This window comes from Podarcis cretensis, assembly GCF_951804945.1.
Source record: "Podarcis cretensis genome assembly, chromosome: 9".
Classification (NCBI taxonomy): domain Eukaryota; kingdom Metazoa; phylum Chordata; class Lepidosauria; order Squamata; family Lacertidae; genus Podarcis; species Podarcis cretensis.
Window position 1 is genome coordinate 36,791,308 of NC_137178.1, and position 20,261 is coordinate 36,811,568.

At 43.3% G+C, this 20,261-nt stretch overlaps 1 protein-coding gene across 3 annotated transcripts in view; it reads right to left on the reverse strand.

The window, feature by feature from the left end:
* Positions 1-20,261, reverse strand: part of MAML3 (mastermind like transcriptional coactivator 3) — a 271,946-nt gene that overhangs the window by 232,302 nt on the left and 19,383 nt on the right. The window contains exons 1-2 of one of the 3 annotated variants that reach the window (XM_079989477.1): positions 11,680-12,199; positions 7,380-7,464 (exon numbers count right to left, since the gene is read on the reverse strand). The exons of the other annotated variants lie outside the window; for them this stretch is intronic. Of the exons in view, the coding sequence (XP_079845603.1) occupies positions 7,380-7,391 (12 nt within the window). The 5' untranslated portion in view covers positions 7,392-7,464; positions 11,680-12,199. Of the gene's footprint in view, positions 1-7,379; positions 7,465-11,679; positions 12,200-20,261 lie in introns of those variants that run through there. 3 annotated transcript variants of the gene reach the window in all.

Here is a 20,261-nt window from a genome sequence, read left to right on the forward strand (position 1 = left end):
TTTTCTAAGGGAGTTGACACTTTTCCACATCTCATTGTTAGGGAAAGTGCATTATGTAGTGATACATGAGAGGGCCTTCTTGGTGGCGGTGCCCTCCCATTAGTACTATGCCAGGTGCTGACATTGCTATCACTTTGGCACCTGGTCAAGACTTGTCTGTTGGTGCAGGTGTTTTAAGAGCTTTACTCTTTGACCAGCTCTGCTGCAGTGTGTTTTGTTTTTAGCAGATTCTATTCTGATTGTTTTATTGTTATGTTTATATCATGTACTGCACACCCTGCTCTGGGATCTATATAAATGAAGGGCAGGCCATAAATATTTTAAGGAACAACATAAATAAAATATTGTTGTGGCTCTTTGACTAAACCTCTCCCCCCACCCCTGCCCCAATCCACTGTAGCAATGAATCCCACAGATCAAGCAGCCTCTCCCCTCAAATTTTATATATAAACATTTTTCCCTTTCAGGTTACTGGATCAACTAGATAAACTTCTTCTTGTCTCAGTGCAAGTGCTATGAATTATCACGCCCTAATGTTTTGTTTTATGCTGCACCCAATCAATTTTCTGACTGCTCCGTTCCACACAGCAATTCTAGCCCTCTAATCCTGCCGACTCCTAAAAGGCTCTTCTTCCTGAACTTCACGGCCACTGTGGCGTTAAATGCACAGCCAGAATCTGGGTCTACCTTTCCTCCCCAAAGGCTAGCGTTTAATAATTAATACAATGGCCTCTGATTCCACATTCTGAATTGAACATATGGGAAGCCTCATTCAGACCTCCTCACAAGTTTTAATTTTCCTCGGCATAAAGTATTCCCTGTGCATACAGAGCTCCCAAATAAGAACAGCCATTGTTTATTTGTTTGTTTAAATCATTTTACCTTGCTCTTTTGTCAAGAAAGGCTCCTGGAGTGGATTACAATATCCATAATAAGGCAGCCTTTTCATTCATGACACAAAAGGAAAAAAGGATGGCGATAGGGGAGACACACCAGCTCAATCACCAGCTCGAAGTTACAGTTTCAAAACCCTTCTCCCCAACATCCAGAGCATGCAAACATGCAGTTGTCTCCTACATTCTGAAACTGTCATTGCATCAGCATAAAAATTACCGGTTTTATTTCCTGAAGCATCCACCGAGTTGGGTGCTTTACTCAGTTTACAAATAAGAGCAAATCTTTATGGCATCACTGTCACCACTAAGCAGTGATTTAGCAGTACCCGAGAGTGCTAAATAATAATAATAATAATAATAATAATTTATTATTTATACCCCGCCCATCTGGCTGGGCCTCCCCAGCCACTCTGGGCGGCTTCCAAAAGAATATTAAAATACTATGATACATCAAACATTAAAAGCATCCCTGAACAGGGCTGCCTTCAGATGTCTTCTAAAAGTCTGGTAGTTGTTGTTCTCTTTGACATCTGGTGGGAGGGCATTCCACAAGGAGGGCGCCACTACCGAAAAGGCGGTGGTGACTAAACAAAACAACAAAAAAATTCTTCCAGTAGAGACCAACTAAGTTTGTTACTGGTAGGGAGGAAGGCAGGGAGACTAACAGTAGGGGGAGCCAAAGTCAATGACAGGTCTAGCCAACCAGGGTAATTCTGCTTTTGTTGCCATACTTTTTCATATCGAGTTCAACATGGGCATCGCTCAGGTTACATTCACACCATACTTTCTAAGCGCTATGATTCTCCTAAACAGTAATGGCTTCCCCAGAGAATTCTGGGAGCTCTCGTTAGTTAAGGCACTGGAAGATGGTAGGGCACCTCTATTCCCCTTCCAGAGCTACAATTCGATGGGTGGTTTAACAATCCCTCTTCATAGGGAACTCTGGGAATTGAAGCTCTGTAAGAAGAACAGGGGTCTTCTACCAACTCTCAACACTCTTAAACTACAGCTCCCAGAAATCTTTGGGGGAAAACCACAACTATTTGAAGTGGCATCATACTACTTTAAATATATGAATGCAGTCTTAGATTAAAGAGGAGGAAGCCGACAGTCAGTGCCACCCCATGAACTGATAGTAAGTTAGAAGGCAGGCAGATGGGGGCTCACTGGGGCAGGGCAGACTGAGTTTGGTGGGGCAGGACCCCATACATCCTAATGGACCAGACTCCACTGCAGATAGAAGGTTCTCCAGGAACCCAGAAAAATGCAGAGAAGAGGTCTAAGCAGAGTGTGGTTTTATTAGAACAACTTTGGCATCAAAGCAAGACTCAAAGCAAGGCCTACCAAAACCTTTCATGGCTGTCAGGCAGGAAGTGAGAACTTGAGTCCTAAGCAAAACCTGGGCTTGGAATGGCTCCAGATTCTGGTATGCTAGACTGGATAGAACAGGGGTCAGCAACCTTTTTCAGCTGTGGGCCGGTCCACTGTCCCGCAGACCTTGTGGGGGGCTGGACTATTTTTTTTTAATAAAAAAAGAACAAATTCCTATGCCCCACAAATAACCCAGAGATGCATTTTAAATAAAAGCACACATTCTACTCATGTAAAAACATGCTGATTCCCGGACCGTCTGTAGGCCTGATTGAGATGGCGATTGGGCCAGATCCAGCCCCTGGGCCTTAGTTTGCCTACCCCTGGGCTAGAAGAACATGGACTGGGCTCTGTGCATATTGTGGAGATGATAAGAGAGCTTGCCATTGAGGAAGACAAGCCCCAATGTGGGCAAGAGTTCAGGGAATGTTGGGAAGGGAGTGTGTGTAATCTTCAGGCCCCCCAGGAAATTGCAGAGAAGCAGAGTATTGCTTTATTAAAATAACTTTAGAAACAAGTACTCAGAGCAGGGGTTCAGTTCAAGGGTCTTGTTCCCTTGTAAGTAAAATTCCAGTGGGGCACATGCCTATGGTGGGCATGGATGCTCTTACTGGGTTTTTTAAAAAGCTCCCAGGACTCTTTTTGGTTAAAGAGTGGGGCAGAAGTACTTTTAAAGCAAACACACACATCCTGCTGCAGGCCCCAACACAGATGGAATGGCCAGGGGTGGGGAAAATGGGGCCACGCCTGCAATCTGCATCGCCCAAAACTGTTCATTTAAAACTCCACTGCAAGATTCCATTTTAACTTGCTACTGCCAGTGTTCCTTCAGCTGAACAGTCATTCAAAACATACAGCCTTAGGGAGATGTCTAATGTTACTCATACTCTGAGTACATCCACTGAAACCAAGAAAATCCACTGCTTTCAGTGGGCCTACTCCAAACATGACTTAATTGGACGTCACCTTTAGTTTCTGTGTTAATTACCAACTTTCTCCATCTACTTCCCTTCTGCCCACCCAGAAGCACTGCAATGTGTTTTAAAGACATGAAAATACCTAATAATAATAAAAGAAAAATATGATAAACAAGTATAAGACTTAGGAATAAAACAAGGGAAAGCAAAAGCCCCTTTCCCAACCCTACTTCATGCTAAAGCTGAACCAGAGGAGAAACTATGTGAGCCACGTTAACCAAATAATTAAAAAAAAGCCCTCCAATTAAAGTGTTACAGTTCCTTTAAATCCCAGAACAAACGGTGCTGCTGCTCATGATCCTGGAGGATGCAGCGCAATAATTGTCACTTAGCCACTTAACTCCCTGCTGCATGGCTCAGTCACTCATTGTGGTTTATCTCTCAGCCAATTACTGCTGTCATTTGCATTTCAATGTGTACCATCAGGAGCCAGGGCAGAGGCAACAGCAGAACAGGAAATGGAAGCGCAGCAACTGGTTATTTGGGTTTGATTCAGACAACAATTTTGTGATTGGGGGACAGAGGTTTGCTCTCTAGAAATGAATTTGCCTTTGTTGTGCCTCCAGCTTCCTTTCAGGCAGTCTCTGGGGTTGAGGGACAAAAAGGCAGTCAAATTTGTGGCGGAATGAAGCAATACAGGTTAAGTTTAGCTGTAAACCTGCTGAAGCCAATGGAAAATCATCTAAGGCTACAAATCCAAGGCACATTTTCATGGTAGTAAAACCCACTGAACTCAGTGGGATTTACTTCAAAGTAGGCATGCATAAGATTGCCCAAGAAGGCTGAAGTAGTTGAAAACTGTTCTCAAATAAAAATAAAATGATGGACTGCATATTCACATTACATTATGCTCATATCTTCCTTACAATGAGCTCAGGGCAGTGTACAAGACAATGTCGTGTCTCAACAACCCCATGGAATATGTTGGGGCTGAGAGGGAGTGACCTGCCATTGTCACTCAATGAATTTCATGGCCAAGTGTCTCCTCTGCCCAAGTCCAAAAAACTAACTTCTACACAGGTTCATGTTTATTTATTTCATAAAATTTATACAGTATGCTGCTTGATTATAGGAAACCCAACATACTTGGGGAGCAATTTATGATAGGACAGTGCTTTCATTCCTCTTTGTGTATTGTCATTCAACATTTAAATTGAATTTTTTTAGTTATATGAGCCTATTTCTCTTTTTATTTAAGTAATTTAAATGTAAGATTTTGTTTGCTTTGTACTTTTAAATGTGCAAGCTGAAATTCACGCTAGCCCACTAGGCACAAATATAACCTGGAACACTGCTCTTAAAGCTTCTGCATTCACAAGGTAGCACACAGCTAAAATTTACTGCCAAATTCCAGACATCTCTGTAAACAGCCCAGATGATTCACAATATTTAGTGTTTAGGGACCAGATTCTTCTTTTACCTAGTTGACAGAAGGAACATTAATCTTCTCCTGCATCTATCAGCAAGCTCACAATGACATTCCATCACGATGTGGTCTAGCAGCAGCAAACCAAAGGGAAGGGAGGCACCTACCTATACTAGTGGCATTTCGATGTATTTTTCTCTGTTACAAAAAACAAACAAATTGGCTATCCAATTTCTGCAGTCAACATGAACCAGATGCTATACAGAACCATCCAATTTAATGGTATCGGGTCCATTTCTTTGACTCGGTTCATTAATGATTAGGACAATTCATTCGGAGATACAGGTATTATTAAGCACAAGTGGAATATTTGCAAAACACTGATGAAGAGCAAAATAAAATGCTACCCTTCGCTACAGAAAATACGACTGGAAACTGGTCTTGCATCAGCTTAATGCAATCGCAGAAAAGTGTTACGCTCAACTGACTGTGCAGATACAAAATCCAACAACAAAAAATATATCTAAAAGAAAAATCTGATAGAAAAACGTGGATGACTACAGTTCTCTTCCTTGTGCCACATCCACTTGTTCTAAATAAGAAAGAAAAAAAGGAAGCTGTCTTGTTCTAGGTCACACAATTTGTCCACCTAAGCTCAGTGGGTAGAGTGTGAGATTTTGAATCTCAGGGTTGTGGGTTCAAGTCCCATGTTGGGCAAAAGATTCCTACACTATGGGGGGGATGGACTAGATAACCCTTGCGGTCCCTTCCAACTGTGACTGACAGCAGCTCCCCGGCATTAGGGAGTGTCGCACATCACTTGTTATCTGGACATTTTAAACTGGAAATACCAGGGATTGAATCTGCATGCAAATTATTATTCCACTGAGGGATCCCACCCAATTAACCCTGACACCATAACACAAAGTGTCCAGAAATAATAACGCCTAAAAAAGCAAGCAGGTCGTGTGTGAAAATCGGTTAACTGAAGGCCAATACAAAACAGCAATCTTTTCCTGCAGCTTTTTATTAAGATTGGAAAACATAGATTCAAACCATCAGCTCCCCACCCCCAACCAAGTATATTGTTTTAGAGAGTCATGAAGATCCAGGCAAAACTCTGGATTGCCCACAGGCGAAGTTACAGAGTCACTCAGTCACATCTCTCCAGACCACCCTGTTTCTATTTTAGTCCTACCTCTTAGAGAGTGTCACAGTTAACAGGAAAAAAGGTCATGTGCAAATCTTGTTCAAGCATAGAATCTATGAATTCATGGTCCTAGACTCCTGTCCCAAGGTAACATACCCAATGGGCTGTTCCACCAGGAATACCAAAAGCAGAAATAGAAGCTTTTTACTATTTTAAAGGATATAATATAAAGAGCCCTACTGGATCACTCCAAAGGCCAATTTAGTCCAGCATCCCATAGCCCACACTGGGCAGCCAAATGACTATGGGAAGCCCACAACGATGGCTCTGCTCAAAAATCCTAGAACTGTATTGTGAACCTGCTTAAGTTTCTAATGGTCTTCAAAGACAGCCCCACATACAGGGTGCTGCAGTAACACAGTCTTGACATGACCACAGTCAGATCCACCTTCGCTAAAAAAACAGGCACAGCTGACTCACCAGCCCAAACTGGGTAAAAGCACTCCTGGCCACCAGTTGTTGGTGATCCCCCCCACCTTTTCCAAAATCTGGGCCCAGCAAGCAGCTGGTTCTCAAGTCCAGAATCTAACAACACAGTGCACTGCCATCGCTTGCACTGTCTGCAAAAAGCAGGCTGCCTCCATCAGGCAGAAGGGAAATGCCGAGTGCTTGAGGTGTAAGAATAGGTGAACTTGCTTCTACAAGTTATGTATGTGCACATCTAATTGCTTCTCTCTCTGAGTAGCATGTTTGTCTGTGGTAGGGCGTGAGAGGGTAGAGCAGTGCAAGCACTAGAAAATTATTACTTGCTTTCAGGCCTAGTACTATTCAAAAATAGCAATATTCAGGGCACTTTCCATTAGAAATGGCTCCAAGACCCACAACTCTCTAGACTGGACTATTCCAGCTGAAGGAGAATGGCAACATCTAGCAATTGTTAGCTACAGCCGCTTCCATAATATTCGCAACTGCAAATTACTAATGCTTCCAAGTAGGACACAGAGCCTGTGTATCCAGATCGGCCGGTCTCTGTAAAAGAAACACACCAAAAACCTGAAAAACAAACTTCCCAATTTCACTTCTAACCTGACCTCAGCTACTCTGAAATGCACAGCTAGATGAGGCAGAAACGTGACCTACTAAGTGAGGAGTACAAAGAAAAAAGACCTAAGCATAATGAACAAGAGCCTGGAATGAAGATGGGAGGGAAAAAGAATGCAGGAATCATGCTAGGTGAATTTGCTGACCTTCAGAGGTTATGACAGTAACAGAGTGACATAACATGGGCTGCAGCCAAAAACAGCACAGGCAGCCTTGAGAATACTCCAAGCAATCATGTTGCTTTTGTTAATACGCCTCAGTCCAAACTGGTCACACTGCTTCGCTTTTCCCAGAACACATAAAGCAGAGCAGAGGCAGCACAAAGGGCACCATACCAAGCTAGCTTCTGTTTAAGCATATAGAACACGTCACAGACACACTTAAGGGCATGATTCATACATGAATATGCCGGAATAACCACTGTGGATTTAGGTCTATAAGGCTAAGCTGGGGTGCTGGGTTCCTAATGCAACAAAACAGAAAATGGCAGCAAGAAAATGGCCTGCCACCTAACTCACTGGCTTAATCATCTGGAGCTGGTTCACTCTGCTGGTGGCTGTTTTGTGGGGCACATGTACCACTTCCTCTTGATTGTGCAGGTTGCTGAGGTGGGAGGGAGAGAAAATGGCGGGTGTAGGGAGTACAATTAGTAGGGAGTACAATTAGTTCAGTAGTGTGTTTAGGTATGGGAAATGAAGGTTTAAATGCCTCACTTGGTCATGACACTTAATGGTTGTCCTGAAGCAAATCACCACAGCCAATCTTACAGAATTGTTGTAAGGATAAAGAAAAACGAGAAAGCTCTTTCACAGAAAGGATACTAGGAAGAATAAAAAATGGCCATTCTTGCCCTCTCAATGCCCCCTCAAGAAATGAGAGGGTTGCCAACCCATGGCGCCCACGTTTACCTACAGTGAAAACTCCAGGTAGTGGGCCTAGACTATTTCTTTAAAAAAAAAGAATGAAGGTTCAAGGTATGCCTCTAACATTCCTGAAGGAAAATTATGAAGCTAAGTGTTCAGGTTCTGATCTAAGTGATTTCTGTGAAATGAGTGAAGTTAGCTACTCCCACCAGTCAGTGTTTTCAGCCAATGAGTGATTGATAAATGTTGTTTAGACACCAAGCTACAGGAATCACTGTGGTCCCAATGGGATATAAATGCAATAAATAAGCTTCCCACTTAGCTGCTTAAGAAAGCTGGAGGGGCCAGCCAAGTGGAGATGTCAGTCACCATCCTGGCATCTAGGGATCTCCACATGGTCGCAACTGGACCCACACCAGTCACAAAACGTGTGTGATGCCTGGCTCATTTCTAGCACTGTCTGAAGCCCGCCACACATGCCCTCTTCCTTGTCACAACAGAATAGAGATAAGAGGGGCAATTGTGTGAGCCCCCTACAATATGATAGATAGGATATTTTATATTCACAAAGTATGGTTGTGGAACAGGCAAGTACAAGTTTGCAGTCTGCACAGCTGTCTTCACTATCTCCCAGTCAGCTTGGAGTATTATATCATTGTTTTGTTTCATGCTGAATGTTATTTTGCTGAATGATCACTGGCTCTTGGGATCTAAGCCCTGCTCTTACCTAGGAATGTCATGCTGATAATGAAGAGCAGTATGCCAAAGGATACAGTCACAAGGAGGCATCTTTGGCAGAGGAAAGACTGAAGGAGTAGTGCCTTTCATACAAAATGAACTGAAGCTGGCAAGATCACACTGAACTCTGCTCTGCCTCAGAGACCATGAAATAAGTAGATGTTAGCAATGGAGTTCAGCTGAACATACAAGAGGTGACCAAATTAAATATATATGCCTTTAAAACTAGAAACCTGGGAACTTGCATCCAGTGGATCAACTCGATCTGGCAATTATGCAGAAAGAGGGGGCTTGTCAGGTGGAAAGTGTCAATAAGCCATTTTATCACAGATGCAACCCAGCTAACCTGCACTATGGGGAGCATACACTAAGGATAGTGAAGGGCTTGGAACTTTTTATAGATATTTGGTTAAAATGTGTTGCTACAGACATCTTCCCCAATCTGGAGCCCTCATATGTTGTTGGACTATTTTTAGGAAATAAAAAATAATTTCTCAAGCTGAAGAGAGATACAAGTATTTCACTGACCCAGAACCTGCACTATTCTCGCTACAGCAGTGGTGGAAAGCCTGTGGCCCTCAACATATTGTTGTGCCTACTCCCACCAGCCCCAGCCAGCATGGCCAACAGTCAAGGATGAGTTGCAGTCTAACCCCAGTGTTAAGAGAAATAGTATGTGTGTGTTATAAAACCTCAGGGTCGTCTGCCAATATTGAGGTGTTGCATCAATGGGAAAGAAACTGCTTTTTTGTTTAATGGAATTCTCTCACCAAGGCTATCGAGAGAAGAATTCTGATAAACTCCTGTGACGCTAGATTTTAAGTTTTGGAAACAGAACTTGCTCCCTCCACGTCAATTAACTTTATGTTACATTTGGTAATTTGGAGCAAATAAGTGTCTCATATGATATAGTGACTAAAGACCTGCATCCAAAAATCTAACTGGCTATTAAAACCAATGTGCAAAATTCAATGACTTGCCATCCAATATTTGGGGAGTCTACTAACCCTTTACGCTCCCTGACTCACAATTTTCCACTCACCTTGCTCCTCCAATATCTCCTCTCTCAACCCAGTAAAGTTGAGCTGAATTTTTTCAGAAGACTTTCATCTAAGATTTTTCTTTCTCTCACTGCTTACCCCTCTCCCCAAAAAACAATCTATTTGCAGAACTTTCTCTCGGGGGCATTGTGGAGAATGCAAAATGGCGTCCAGGCTGCTAACACAGTTACTGCCACCGCCATTTGCGGTGGCAGCAAAATAACAAAACTTCAGGAAAAAATAAACTGCACTACTACCACTGCTAGTTCCACATCCTGAGAAACTAGGTGAAATGTTCTGCTGCCCACAAACAGGATGGGCAGTTACAAGAGGCCATTTGCATACAGCTGTAACCTTTAAGCCTTTCTGAGGTTCTTTCCTCCCAGCCTTCACTATCCCTCTGTAACCCAGAGCTAACAGGCAATCAGTTATTAACCTGTTACAGTCGTACCTCGGGTTAAGAACTTAATTCGTTCTGGAGGTCCGTTCTTAACCTGAAACACCACTTTAGCTAATGGGGCCTCCCACTACCGCCGCGCTGCTGGTGCATGATTTCTGTTCTCATCCTGAAGCAAAGTTCTAAACCCAAGGTACTATTTCTGGGTTAGCGGAGTCTGTAGCCTGAAGCATCTGTAACCCAAGGTACCACTGTATATACAAAAGTTCTACATACACTTTGTTCCTATAAAGCGCCATGCATGGATAACGTGTCAGGTATAGATACAGAAAACTTGATCTAAAAACAAAACAAAACAAAACATGGTGATAAACCTTACAATTAATTATTTGTAAACAAGCTAAAAAGAGGAAAGTAAGGAAATATGGAGAGAGCATCCACAGTCATGTACTTGAATCAATTTCTAGTGTGGCAGGAAACCACTCACATGCAAATACAGACAACTCTTCCAAGGGAGACATGCATCCTGGCGGTAGCTGACTTCATTGTAAGAGGAAGCCTCCCCCTTCCCATTAGGCACTATTGGATTGTCTGAGGCAGACACTAACAGCAGCTTTTGCTCTCCTGCAAGGAGCTACAGGCTGCCAATTACAGGAACACAATATGTACAGTTGATGCAATAAAAAAAATTGGAGGACGCATCAACCTCTGGCAACAACACAAATATTTTCATTCAAATGATTGAAAAGAACCAAGACCTCACCCAAAATAATAAAAGCACACAAGGTTTCCCCCCCCCCAAGCCTAAGATACAGCTTTTAAACAAAATAATTCCAATATTGGCTTTTTTAAATGGCTTGTTATCAATTGTGCTGCAACTGCATCTGTCGTTACAAAAGCTCTTTACCAGTGTTAATGTTTAACTGAATGTTTACCAATTAATTAGCACTTATAAGCTAACATTTTGTACTAAAAAAAAAGCAGAGGGCAGTGCAAATTTAGCTCCTTTCCTTTCCATTCTTTGTAGCTATTTTGTTTTTATGGGTAAAAATGTTTATGAGACACAGACCACCTTATACTTTCCTAGCAGCCTACAAACACAGAATAGGTCCTACCTGACAAAGCACTACAAGAGAAAACTAACAAAAGGCTAAGCTGGAAGCGTGATCTGCAGACAGTAGAGGCCGACCCCAGCAACGCAAATGCACAAAACTGTGGAGGTCTGTGATTATGCTGTGAACTGCAACCTTGGCTGGGAAGCTGTATCACTTTGAAATATGTTATTGGTATTGTCCATCTCCTCCCCCCACCCCACTCTGCATGAGCACAGATGGTCAAACCTTACAGCTAACCCTGTGCCATGGATAATGAGGTAATAACTTTGCTCAGGCAACAGCCCCTCTGGTTTCTACAGCCATTAACATCCAAAGAGCATCGATCTGCCACATGCCAGAAACAGAATGTGTCTTCACCAGCTAAACCATCCTGTGGTAAGAAAATGGTTCTAAGAGCTGAATAACTGTACCATTTTAACTGCTTAGAAGCTGAGCATATAGATTGCTGCATCACAATGGCACAAGCCGTCTTACCTTTGAAATACAAAAAGCACAAATATATGCACCGAAACTCAAGCATGAGAATCACAGCCTACAAATGCAACAAAGAGTACTATTCCCATTGCCAATTTGCCTCACAAGGGGTACTTGAAAACAAAGCCAGAAAACATCACACTTGAAAAGAGCCAAGACAGAAACAAGAAGAAAATGAGCCCCCGGCCTACCTGGCAGCAAGTCAGTATGTCAAATCCAAAGTCTAAAGTTTGAGAGTCAGTCCACACAAGCAAAGGCCAAAGGTCAGGAAATGCAGTTGAGGGTCACTCAAAGTAGCCAAGTCTGAAGTCCACCAGTCAGAATACAGTCCAGAGTCAAACCCAAAGGACTGTCCTTTAGAAGTCTAGGAACATAGATGCCAACGTCCCTCAACACGGGCAGTTGAGCAGACACAGCACCTCAGCTCTGCTTTCTTTCTGTACTCTGCATTCTGATTGCAGCATCTGGGCTTGACGAGGCATATGATCCTCACCTGCTCCAAGCCTACTCCAGCTGAGGAATCACACCCTTCCTCCCAGAGCCAATGAGTCCCACCTGGCTAGCCAGGAAGCTGGCCTGTGGGCCCTTGCCTGCTACAGCTCCACTCCCACTGTTCGCTATACCTCAGAGCCTGCGGTGTTTGGGTCCTGCTGCTCTGGTTTCTGTGCACTGATCTTCATCCCCCTCGCCATCCTCTATCACCCTGTGAGTACTCCCTTCCCGGTGTGTCCCAGTCCCAGCAACATCCCTCCCCAGGATTCTCTTCCTCCTCCCAGTCATCCTGCCAGTTCTTGGCAGATGGTTGGAAAGCGAGGAACCAAGAGGCCCCTGGGTGATGTGAGAATAGGCTAAGGAAAGAAGGGAATCATGAGAGGAGGCCAGAGAGAAAGCAGGTGACGGCTCTTTCCCTGCTTCTGTGAAGTCACAGAACATTCCAGGGAAGAAGCCTGACACAGAACCCAGACCACAAAAGGAGCACTGTGAACTCTCTGTTTGCAGAATACTCTCATCTTGTGGTACTAAACATCAGTCGGCGCAGGATGTCAGGGCAGAACTCCAGGATCCCTCTCCGCGGAAAGAGCAGGTGGGTGGGGGTGTCCCTAAACACAGCGGGGCTGGCTTACCACATGTTGACGCAATTGAAGTAATGTGCAACATCTAAAGAGGGGTCTGCCTTAAGACCAGTGAGTGCAGACTAAATTTATCTAATTGCACCACTGACTAAATTTAAGGGGACAGGGAGTAACGTGAAAGCAAGCAAGTGTAAACCACTAGTGAGATGTGCATTTGTAGAAAGATGAAGGGCTGAATTTAAAGAATACCCTTCTGCACATTTCTTTTGGCACGCTTCCAGAAGCAATTCTGCAATTACCACTTCTTCCCAATCAGTTGATGGGAGAACAGGAACAATTTCCTGAGCTCCCTAAAAATGCAGTGCAAGGCATGATGAGAACAGACTTTCCCAAACTGGACAGTTTAACTTGGCTAAGGAAATGCTCATTTTAGCTTTGATGGTTAAGCAGAGGTGGCTTTCCTTCTTCTTCAGAGCCTGTTAGACCCACCAGAAAAGGGTATTCAGGGTGGGGGTGGTCAAAGGGTATATACCCAGGGAGGGTCAGTCTAACAGTATAATATGTTTCCTACACTAGGCTACAGTTATGGTTACATATTTCTATCTATCATTGTTTTTATAAATTGTAATAGTTCACAAAACGTCAGGGTTGAAACAAGTGAACCAAGAAGCCACAATTTTAGCAAAATTACAGAAGTCTATACCAAATCATTTAGTGAAAATCTCAGAAATGCAAGATGGAGATGGAACACTTATGAAGACTAAGGCTACCTAATATTCTCATTATGAGCCTTTGTCAAGAAAAGTAAAACTGTTAAGAGGTCCACAAGCACAACTTAGGGCTCATTAGAAGATCTTAAGAGGCAAGTTAGTCATCCTTACCTCAAAGGGTACATAAAGATTGGTCTATAGGTAGACTCTTTGCCACCAAATTTGATAGTTAACCTATACAGTGGTACCTCGGGTTGCATACGCTTCAGGCTACATATGCTTCAGGTTACAGACTCCGCTAACCCAGAAATAGTACCTTAGGTTAAGAACTTTGCTTCAGGATGAGAACAGAAATCTTGCTCCAGCGGCGCGGCAGCACCGGGAGGCCCCATTAGCTAAAGTGGTGCTTCAGGTTAAGAACAGTTTCAGGTTAAGAACAGACCTCCGGAACGAATTAAGTACTTAACCCGAGGTACCACTGTATTAGCTATTGTGAGAATCAGGGGGTGGTATTTGTGGGGAAACATGAAAGCCAGTTGTGCAAGGAAGGGTGTAAGCAGGCTGTCCTAGCCTCCCACTTCCATTGCAGTATTTACGTAGGAGAACTAGGGCAGGATAAAACAAAAATTACAGTTCAAGTGGAAGTTTCATGTCCTTGGTCTAACGACAGGCAGATCAAAGGAAGAGAACAGAATGTTTTAAGGTTCAAAAGGAGAACCCAAAGGGGTACCAGCCTGAAACAAAAACTAAGGAGCAGTCACAATGCCTCCAGTACCAATCAATAGGGAAACAGTGGAATATGAAGGAACTGATCACACTTTCACTGTCCGAAACACCCACCTCAGTATTTCAAAATTATAGACTGGTCAAGGAGGTCTTCTATGTATTTTGGAAAGTTCCCTGTTCTCTATGCATTTGGACATTTGGACATCTCTAAAAACACTAACTAAATTTTGCATGATGTTTCCTGTGATAAAGGAAGTTTCATCTGTGTTTGGATATGATTAGACACCATTTTGAATCAAGATGGCAGACTGAACCTTTCAAAACTGCACTTTTTTGGTTTCTTGGAATTCCCAAGCAACACAGGGCATAAGGCTGCTATAAGGGTGCCTTAAATGAGCAGTACTGCATTATTTTATAATAAGTTGAGTCCATGATCACTGATCTGTGTAAGCTGCTTCACACAACTAGCACAGCATGATGAGCATAACTCTGAGAGCTACCAGCAGAAGAATGGACCTTCCAGGCAAATGTTTGATAACAAAACATTACCCTTTAGCTGACTGAACTGGTAAGGATGAGTAATGGCAAAATGCTGTACTTGGACTGGGTGTGTGTGAAAGGGGTAGTTTCTACTCAGCCACTGTCTCTCTCGCTCAGATAAGTAAACTTAAATGGGGATTACAACCATTTACCTCAAGACTGTTGTGAGGAGGTAATAAGGATTTGTTGAGTTAAGAATTCGAATTGGAATACAAAAGGGGGAGGTGAGATGAGGTCTGGGAAACAAGGTAATGGAAATAGGTAATGGAATATGATATTTGTTTTAATTGTTTGTCTCAATTTTGTATTTTTGTTACTTTTTGTGTATTTTTGTTCTTTGTTTCTTTTGTATTAATTTGGAAATTCTAATAAATATTTTTTTAAAAAAAAGACTGTTGTGAGGAGGAATGTTATAATTGCTGTACAACACTTTGTAGGCTAAAAAGTGCCTTTATAAGATTACTGCTAATGAGTAACTAAAAGTATTGCTTTTAAGAAACATTTAAGAATCATAACTGAGGTTATGCACCTAGTACGAGTCTCTGAAATTTACTTTTAATCATCTATATTCAACCTGGTTCCCTCCCAAACCCTGCCAGTTATGTCTTAGCAGGGTCTCCATGCCCAGGTCTACCTACAACCATCTAGTGTTCATCAGAACTATATTTTTAAAAACTGCCGTGAACCTTTGAGGGTGGGTGAATTGATAGTGCTGGCAGCTGGAATGTATTTTCCTATGTTGCCTTCCATATAATTTTATCATCCAAACTTTTAGAAAGGGTCTAATAATTACACATATACACGATGCATATATTTGGTAGTGTCTTATACCCACTTTTAAAAAGCCATTTCTGCCCTTATGAAGAAAGATCTCTCTTAAGAACTATTTCTAAGCCACCTAAAGCTTGCGCTCTCTCTCTTACACACACACACACACAAACACACACACACACACACACACACACACACACACACACTTTTCTTAAGAGAGGCTAGCTTTCTTCCACCTGATCCGACAAACACTGCTGGCAATCCCCCCCCCTCCCCTCAATGCCTCTAACATATTTTCACTTAGCACCAGTTTGATGTATAAGATCTGACAGCCAGGCAGTTATAGGCCACCTGCATCACTGTCGCCATGACAACAGTGAAAGACAATCCATGATCCCATGCCCTGGTCACACGTTTCAATACAGCTTATCTGTCCAAAGCCACTGAGTCTAATGGAAGAGAGTAATTACAATCTTCCACTCATTGTCAAAATTCTTGCCATATAATTCTCTTCAAAATTATTTTATTCCTCTCATACGGCTGCTTTACACACACACAACCCTAAAAGAAATCCTCAGTGGGAGTGGTAAGGGATGGGGGAGGAGGAAGGAAAGGGAAAGTGGCAACTATAAATTGAAGCAGAATATTAGTGAACTGTCACTTTACTGTGGTAAAGAACTGAGCTGAAACAGAAAGTGGTACTAGCCACCAGAAAGGATCAATCATGTTTTTACTTACCTACTCCTGTTCACACACCATACCTTTGTACTATTTGAACTTCCTGCCATTACAAACTGAGCAGCCACAATCCCAGAAGGCAAAGCAACAGTGAGTAAACAGGCTGGTCTGTCCAAACACTCTGACAATTAGCAAAGGGGTCCAGAATCTGAGCGCCTGCGATTCTGCTGTGAGCCATGAAATCTCATTTTGAAGAATTATTCATTTCTAAGGTGGCTCCTGTGTGTTACAATAAAGCTCTTGAATGTGGAAGACCCAGATTCAGATCCCCACTCAGCCATGAAACTCACTGGGCAGCCTTAGGCCAGCCACTGGGCTGGTTCCAATGTTACACCAAATCATGGCTGGATGCCACATAAATGAATAAGCTACAAGGACCCTCATTCTCACACTTTCCGCTCCTCACTGCATGCTCTGAAATTCCCTCTTCTTTCTTGGTTTGAGGAAAAACATAGTTTGTCATTTTATTCATGCCAACACACTATGGGTTATGCTCACCAGAATGCAAACCAGAATTAACCTGTATTTGCTTCTAATTTCCAGTTATGTTTTGCCTCAAACCAAGAAGGAATGTGAGGGGGAAATGATGGTGTGTAAGGAGAAGGATCCTTCACGCAGAACCAAACAATGGTTTGGCATTACTATTGAACTAGTCTGCTATTCCTAAGCTGGCTCACGGAGCTGCTGGGAAGGAAACATCAAAATAGAATACACTATCACTGACACAGAACTTTAACAGAATCTTGGGTACAGAGCAGGATTTTCCCATCCTATCACAATGTCACCAATTCATCCTCACCACTTACATATAAGTTAAGTGTTTCCACTGAGCAGCGCTGGCCAACCCATGAGGCGGACTGAAACAGCCATCTTGGGTGGCAGAACCTCAAGGGGCAGTGTCCTCTGGGTACCCCATATGCACCTGCCGCCACTCCTGGGATTGTGTGGCAGCTTCCCGTGCAACCTTGGAAAGCAAGGCTGGGGGGGGCAGGGGGAGGCAATTTCCCATTTTACCTCAGCCAGCAAAACGGGATGGGCCATACCTGCCACTAAGACAAAGGTAATGGCCTCCAATCAACAAGACTAGGGGCCTTAATGCACCAATCTAAAGCCTCCTATTGAGTATTGGATCATCTACCAGTATATCAGGCACGTCCAACAGGTAGATCGTGATCTACCGGTAGATCACTGAACGTCTGTGGTAGATCACTGGTTCCCCCCAAAGAAGCTCTACAACTTTGTCTCCTCTAAAAAAAGCTCAACATTTCATTTTTGCCCTGCACCCCCCAAAAACGGGGCTTTCCTCCTCCCTAAAGAAAGCTCAACAACTTTGACCTGAACACCAAAAAACAGGGCTTTCCTAAAAAAACTCAACAACTTTGACCTGAACCCCAATCATTGCCAGTTTTTAACTCTGTGAGTAGATTGCAGTCTCTTGGGAGTTGGCCACGCCTGACCTATATTATTATTTGTCACAGGAATAAAATATATCTAGATCACAGTAAAAAGGCTAGGCATAGCTGTTCCCTCCCAGTGGTGTTCTGGTTGATTTACTTCCTCACGTGTAGCTGAATAGCTACCATTCAGTCTTATGGAGAAAAGCACAGTTTTGGGCCTGGGGATACAATTGTGGTGTGAGCACCTCCCACCCCTAATCTAGAAGGCCCAGCCTCCCCTGGTGGACCCTCTGGGGAAAGATGCAAATGCATTTCTGTGCCTGGGATCCCTGCAATATATGGACCTTCTTATCTCCTTGTCTCACCCTATAAATAAATTTCAGAAACTTCACTAGTTGGGGAACTGGACTGCATTGTGAAAAAATGTTTATGTGGATAAGATGTTTGGACAAGGAGAAGGAACAGTTCACTGACATTTTACCTGGCAAACCCTCTCAATAGTAATAATAATTTATTTATATGCTGCCCTTCTGTCTGGGTTGCCCCAGTCTCAAGCAACACCCATGTTTATAGAGAATAAAACAAAAGCAATTGTACACTTAGATACATTAGGCACCCGCACACAAGGTTCTCTTTCAATCCCAATTAATTGTTAAGTTGGGCTATGTTGTGATGTGTGACTTGTGCCCAATACCTTAATGCATCAGAAACAAAGGTCCACCTGAGGCCTCAATCAGCATAAGCGAGAAGCGATTGCTCTGCTGTTGACAGTATTACTTCCCCCTTCCCTCCTCCTGCGCCAAACAGCACAACATCATTTATCTGTCAAAATTCCCATGCCCAAATTCCTTCATCCACAGTGAGCTACGTGACTCGAATCCATAAAACGTCTCCTTTACATGCGATGTAAAAGGAGTGCAGGAATGAGAGAACATTTTCTCTGAAAACATTTTACAGGTAGCGAAGTAACCTCAGGACGCAAGGGTCCTTATTTCTGCAGCGTGGTGTTTATTATATTGTAATCTATCATATAGGAAAGATTATATAATGACAACCATCACGCTGCTGAATTATTAGATTTGCAAATATTTGCAATATAACAACAAAAGCCTTCATTAGGGTTCAGCCCCATTGACTCAGTAATGCTGCAAGCATTCGCAAGGGAATAAGGGACAACAGAGCTAACTGAAAGTGGTGGGTAGGCAGACAAAATGAGCTAAATGAGAATTTGACAAGGACATCACATTCTGATGAACTATGGAAGAGATTTATGGCAAGGACTTGCTCATGCAAAATGATATGCCAGGCTTGCAGATAATGTACCCGTGTGGCGTGAGATGAACTGAACTGTGGCTCTGGAAACCATTCTAATGGAGGTTTGCATGATCAAGCCGTTAACCCACAGGGCTTACTTGGGTAAGATACACCTTAGATCAGGGCGGCCCAACACACAGTCCAAGGACCATATGCAGCCCTAAGGCCATTTTGGGTGGCCCTCAGCAACATTTGATTTCACTGCTGCCACTGCCACCCCACTGCCCTCGTGCTGCCTTCCTAAAGCCAAGTAAGCAAGGCGATGGGCTTTGGAAAGGAGGCATGAGGGCTCCGACAGGGTCGTAGAGTCTCCTTCCCAAAGCCTAGTTAGCACTTGTCCAGCTTTGGGAAGAAGATATGAGGTCTCTAGGACTATACGACAGCCTAGCACCTCCTTCCCAAAGCCCAGTGACTCACTCATTCAGCTTTGGAAAGGCAGCAAGACGGCTGCAGGAAGCACCACATTTTTGGCCTCACTCCCCCCGCATGACATGGTAGTGTGTGACCCACAGGTTCCATGTTGATGTACTATTGCAGCCCACTTGAGATGAAAAGTTGGACCACCCTGCCCTGGGTAATCAGGAGCCCTTCTTACATAGTACAGTTTGAGACAGAACATAAAACACTGCAAGCATATCACCTGTGTGTAGCCTGAGCTAATGAGTCTAGATGTGCCTAGAAACCTCTGATTCATAAAAAAAGGACAGAGTTTAACATCTCAGGTCTAAACACTCTTCTGTGCAAGTAAACTCAATGTGGGCCCATATATACATTTTTTAGTTGCTGGTACAGTTCTCCCCATCTCAGTTCTCCCCATTGTGAAGCCCCATTCCACGTGGTTATATCAGCATGCTTCTTCAAAAGATGTGTGTCTTGCTCTTCTTGCCTCACCTGGTGCCATGAGTCTATGATCTTTAGAGGAAAAGATTGGGGATTCAGAGTAGGAGATGGAATTGCCCTCAGGGCAACTGAACCACAGACTCTGATGCAAGGGCAGCCCATTGTGTCAGAGCCTCTCTGGCCTTTCTGGTTGTGTTGCCCTTCTCTGACCTTGAAGACTACAGCACAGAAACCCTATAGAATCACAGTCTCTTTGGCTTCATTGGAGTCAGTCAACAACTGCTAACATAGGCTGGACTCCTTTAAATTAAGAGCTCCTCTCACAGAAAACAGAGCTAGCTACTGAGACAGAGCTGCAGCTCCTATTCAAGGTAGTCTGATGATGGCTGCTGCTGAAACAACATCCCAGGTCCGCTCTTAGAAACCAGAAGACTCAATGCACAAATTTATTTCCATTGTGTAAGAAGACAAACATTACTGGATGTCATTGGGGTCACCAGCCTAAGCCCTACATGGAGCTGTCCAGGGTGACACTGAAACGTTGTCTTGCCTTGTCTCCATACTGCTGAGGCCATTGCTCAAAACATATACAGTGGTACCTCTGGTTACATACTTAATTCGTTCCAGAGGTCTGTTCTTAAAAATGGGGCCTCCCGCTGCCTCC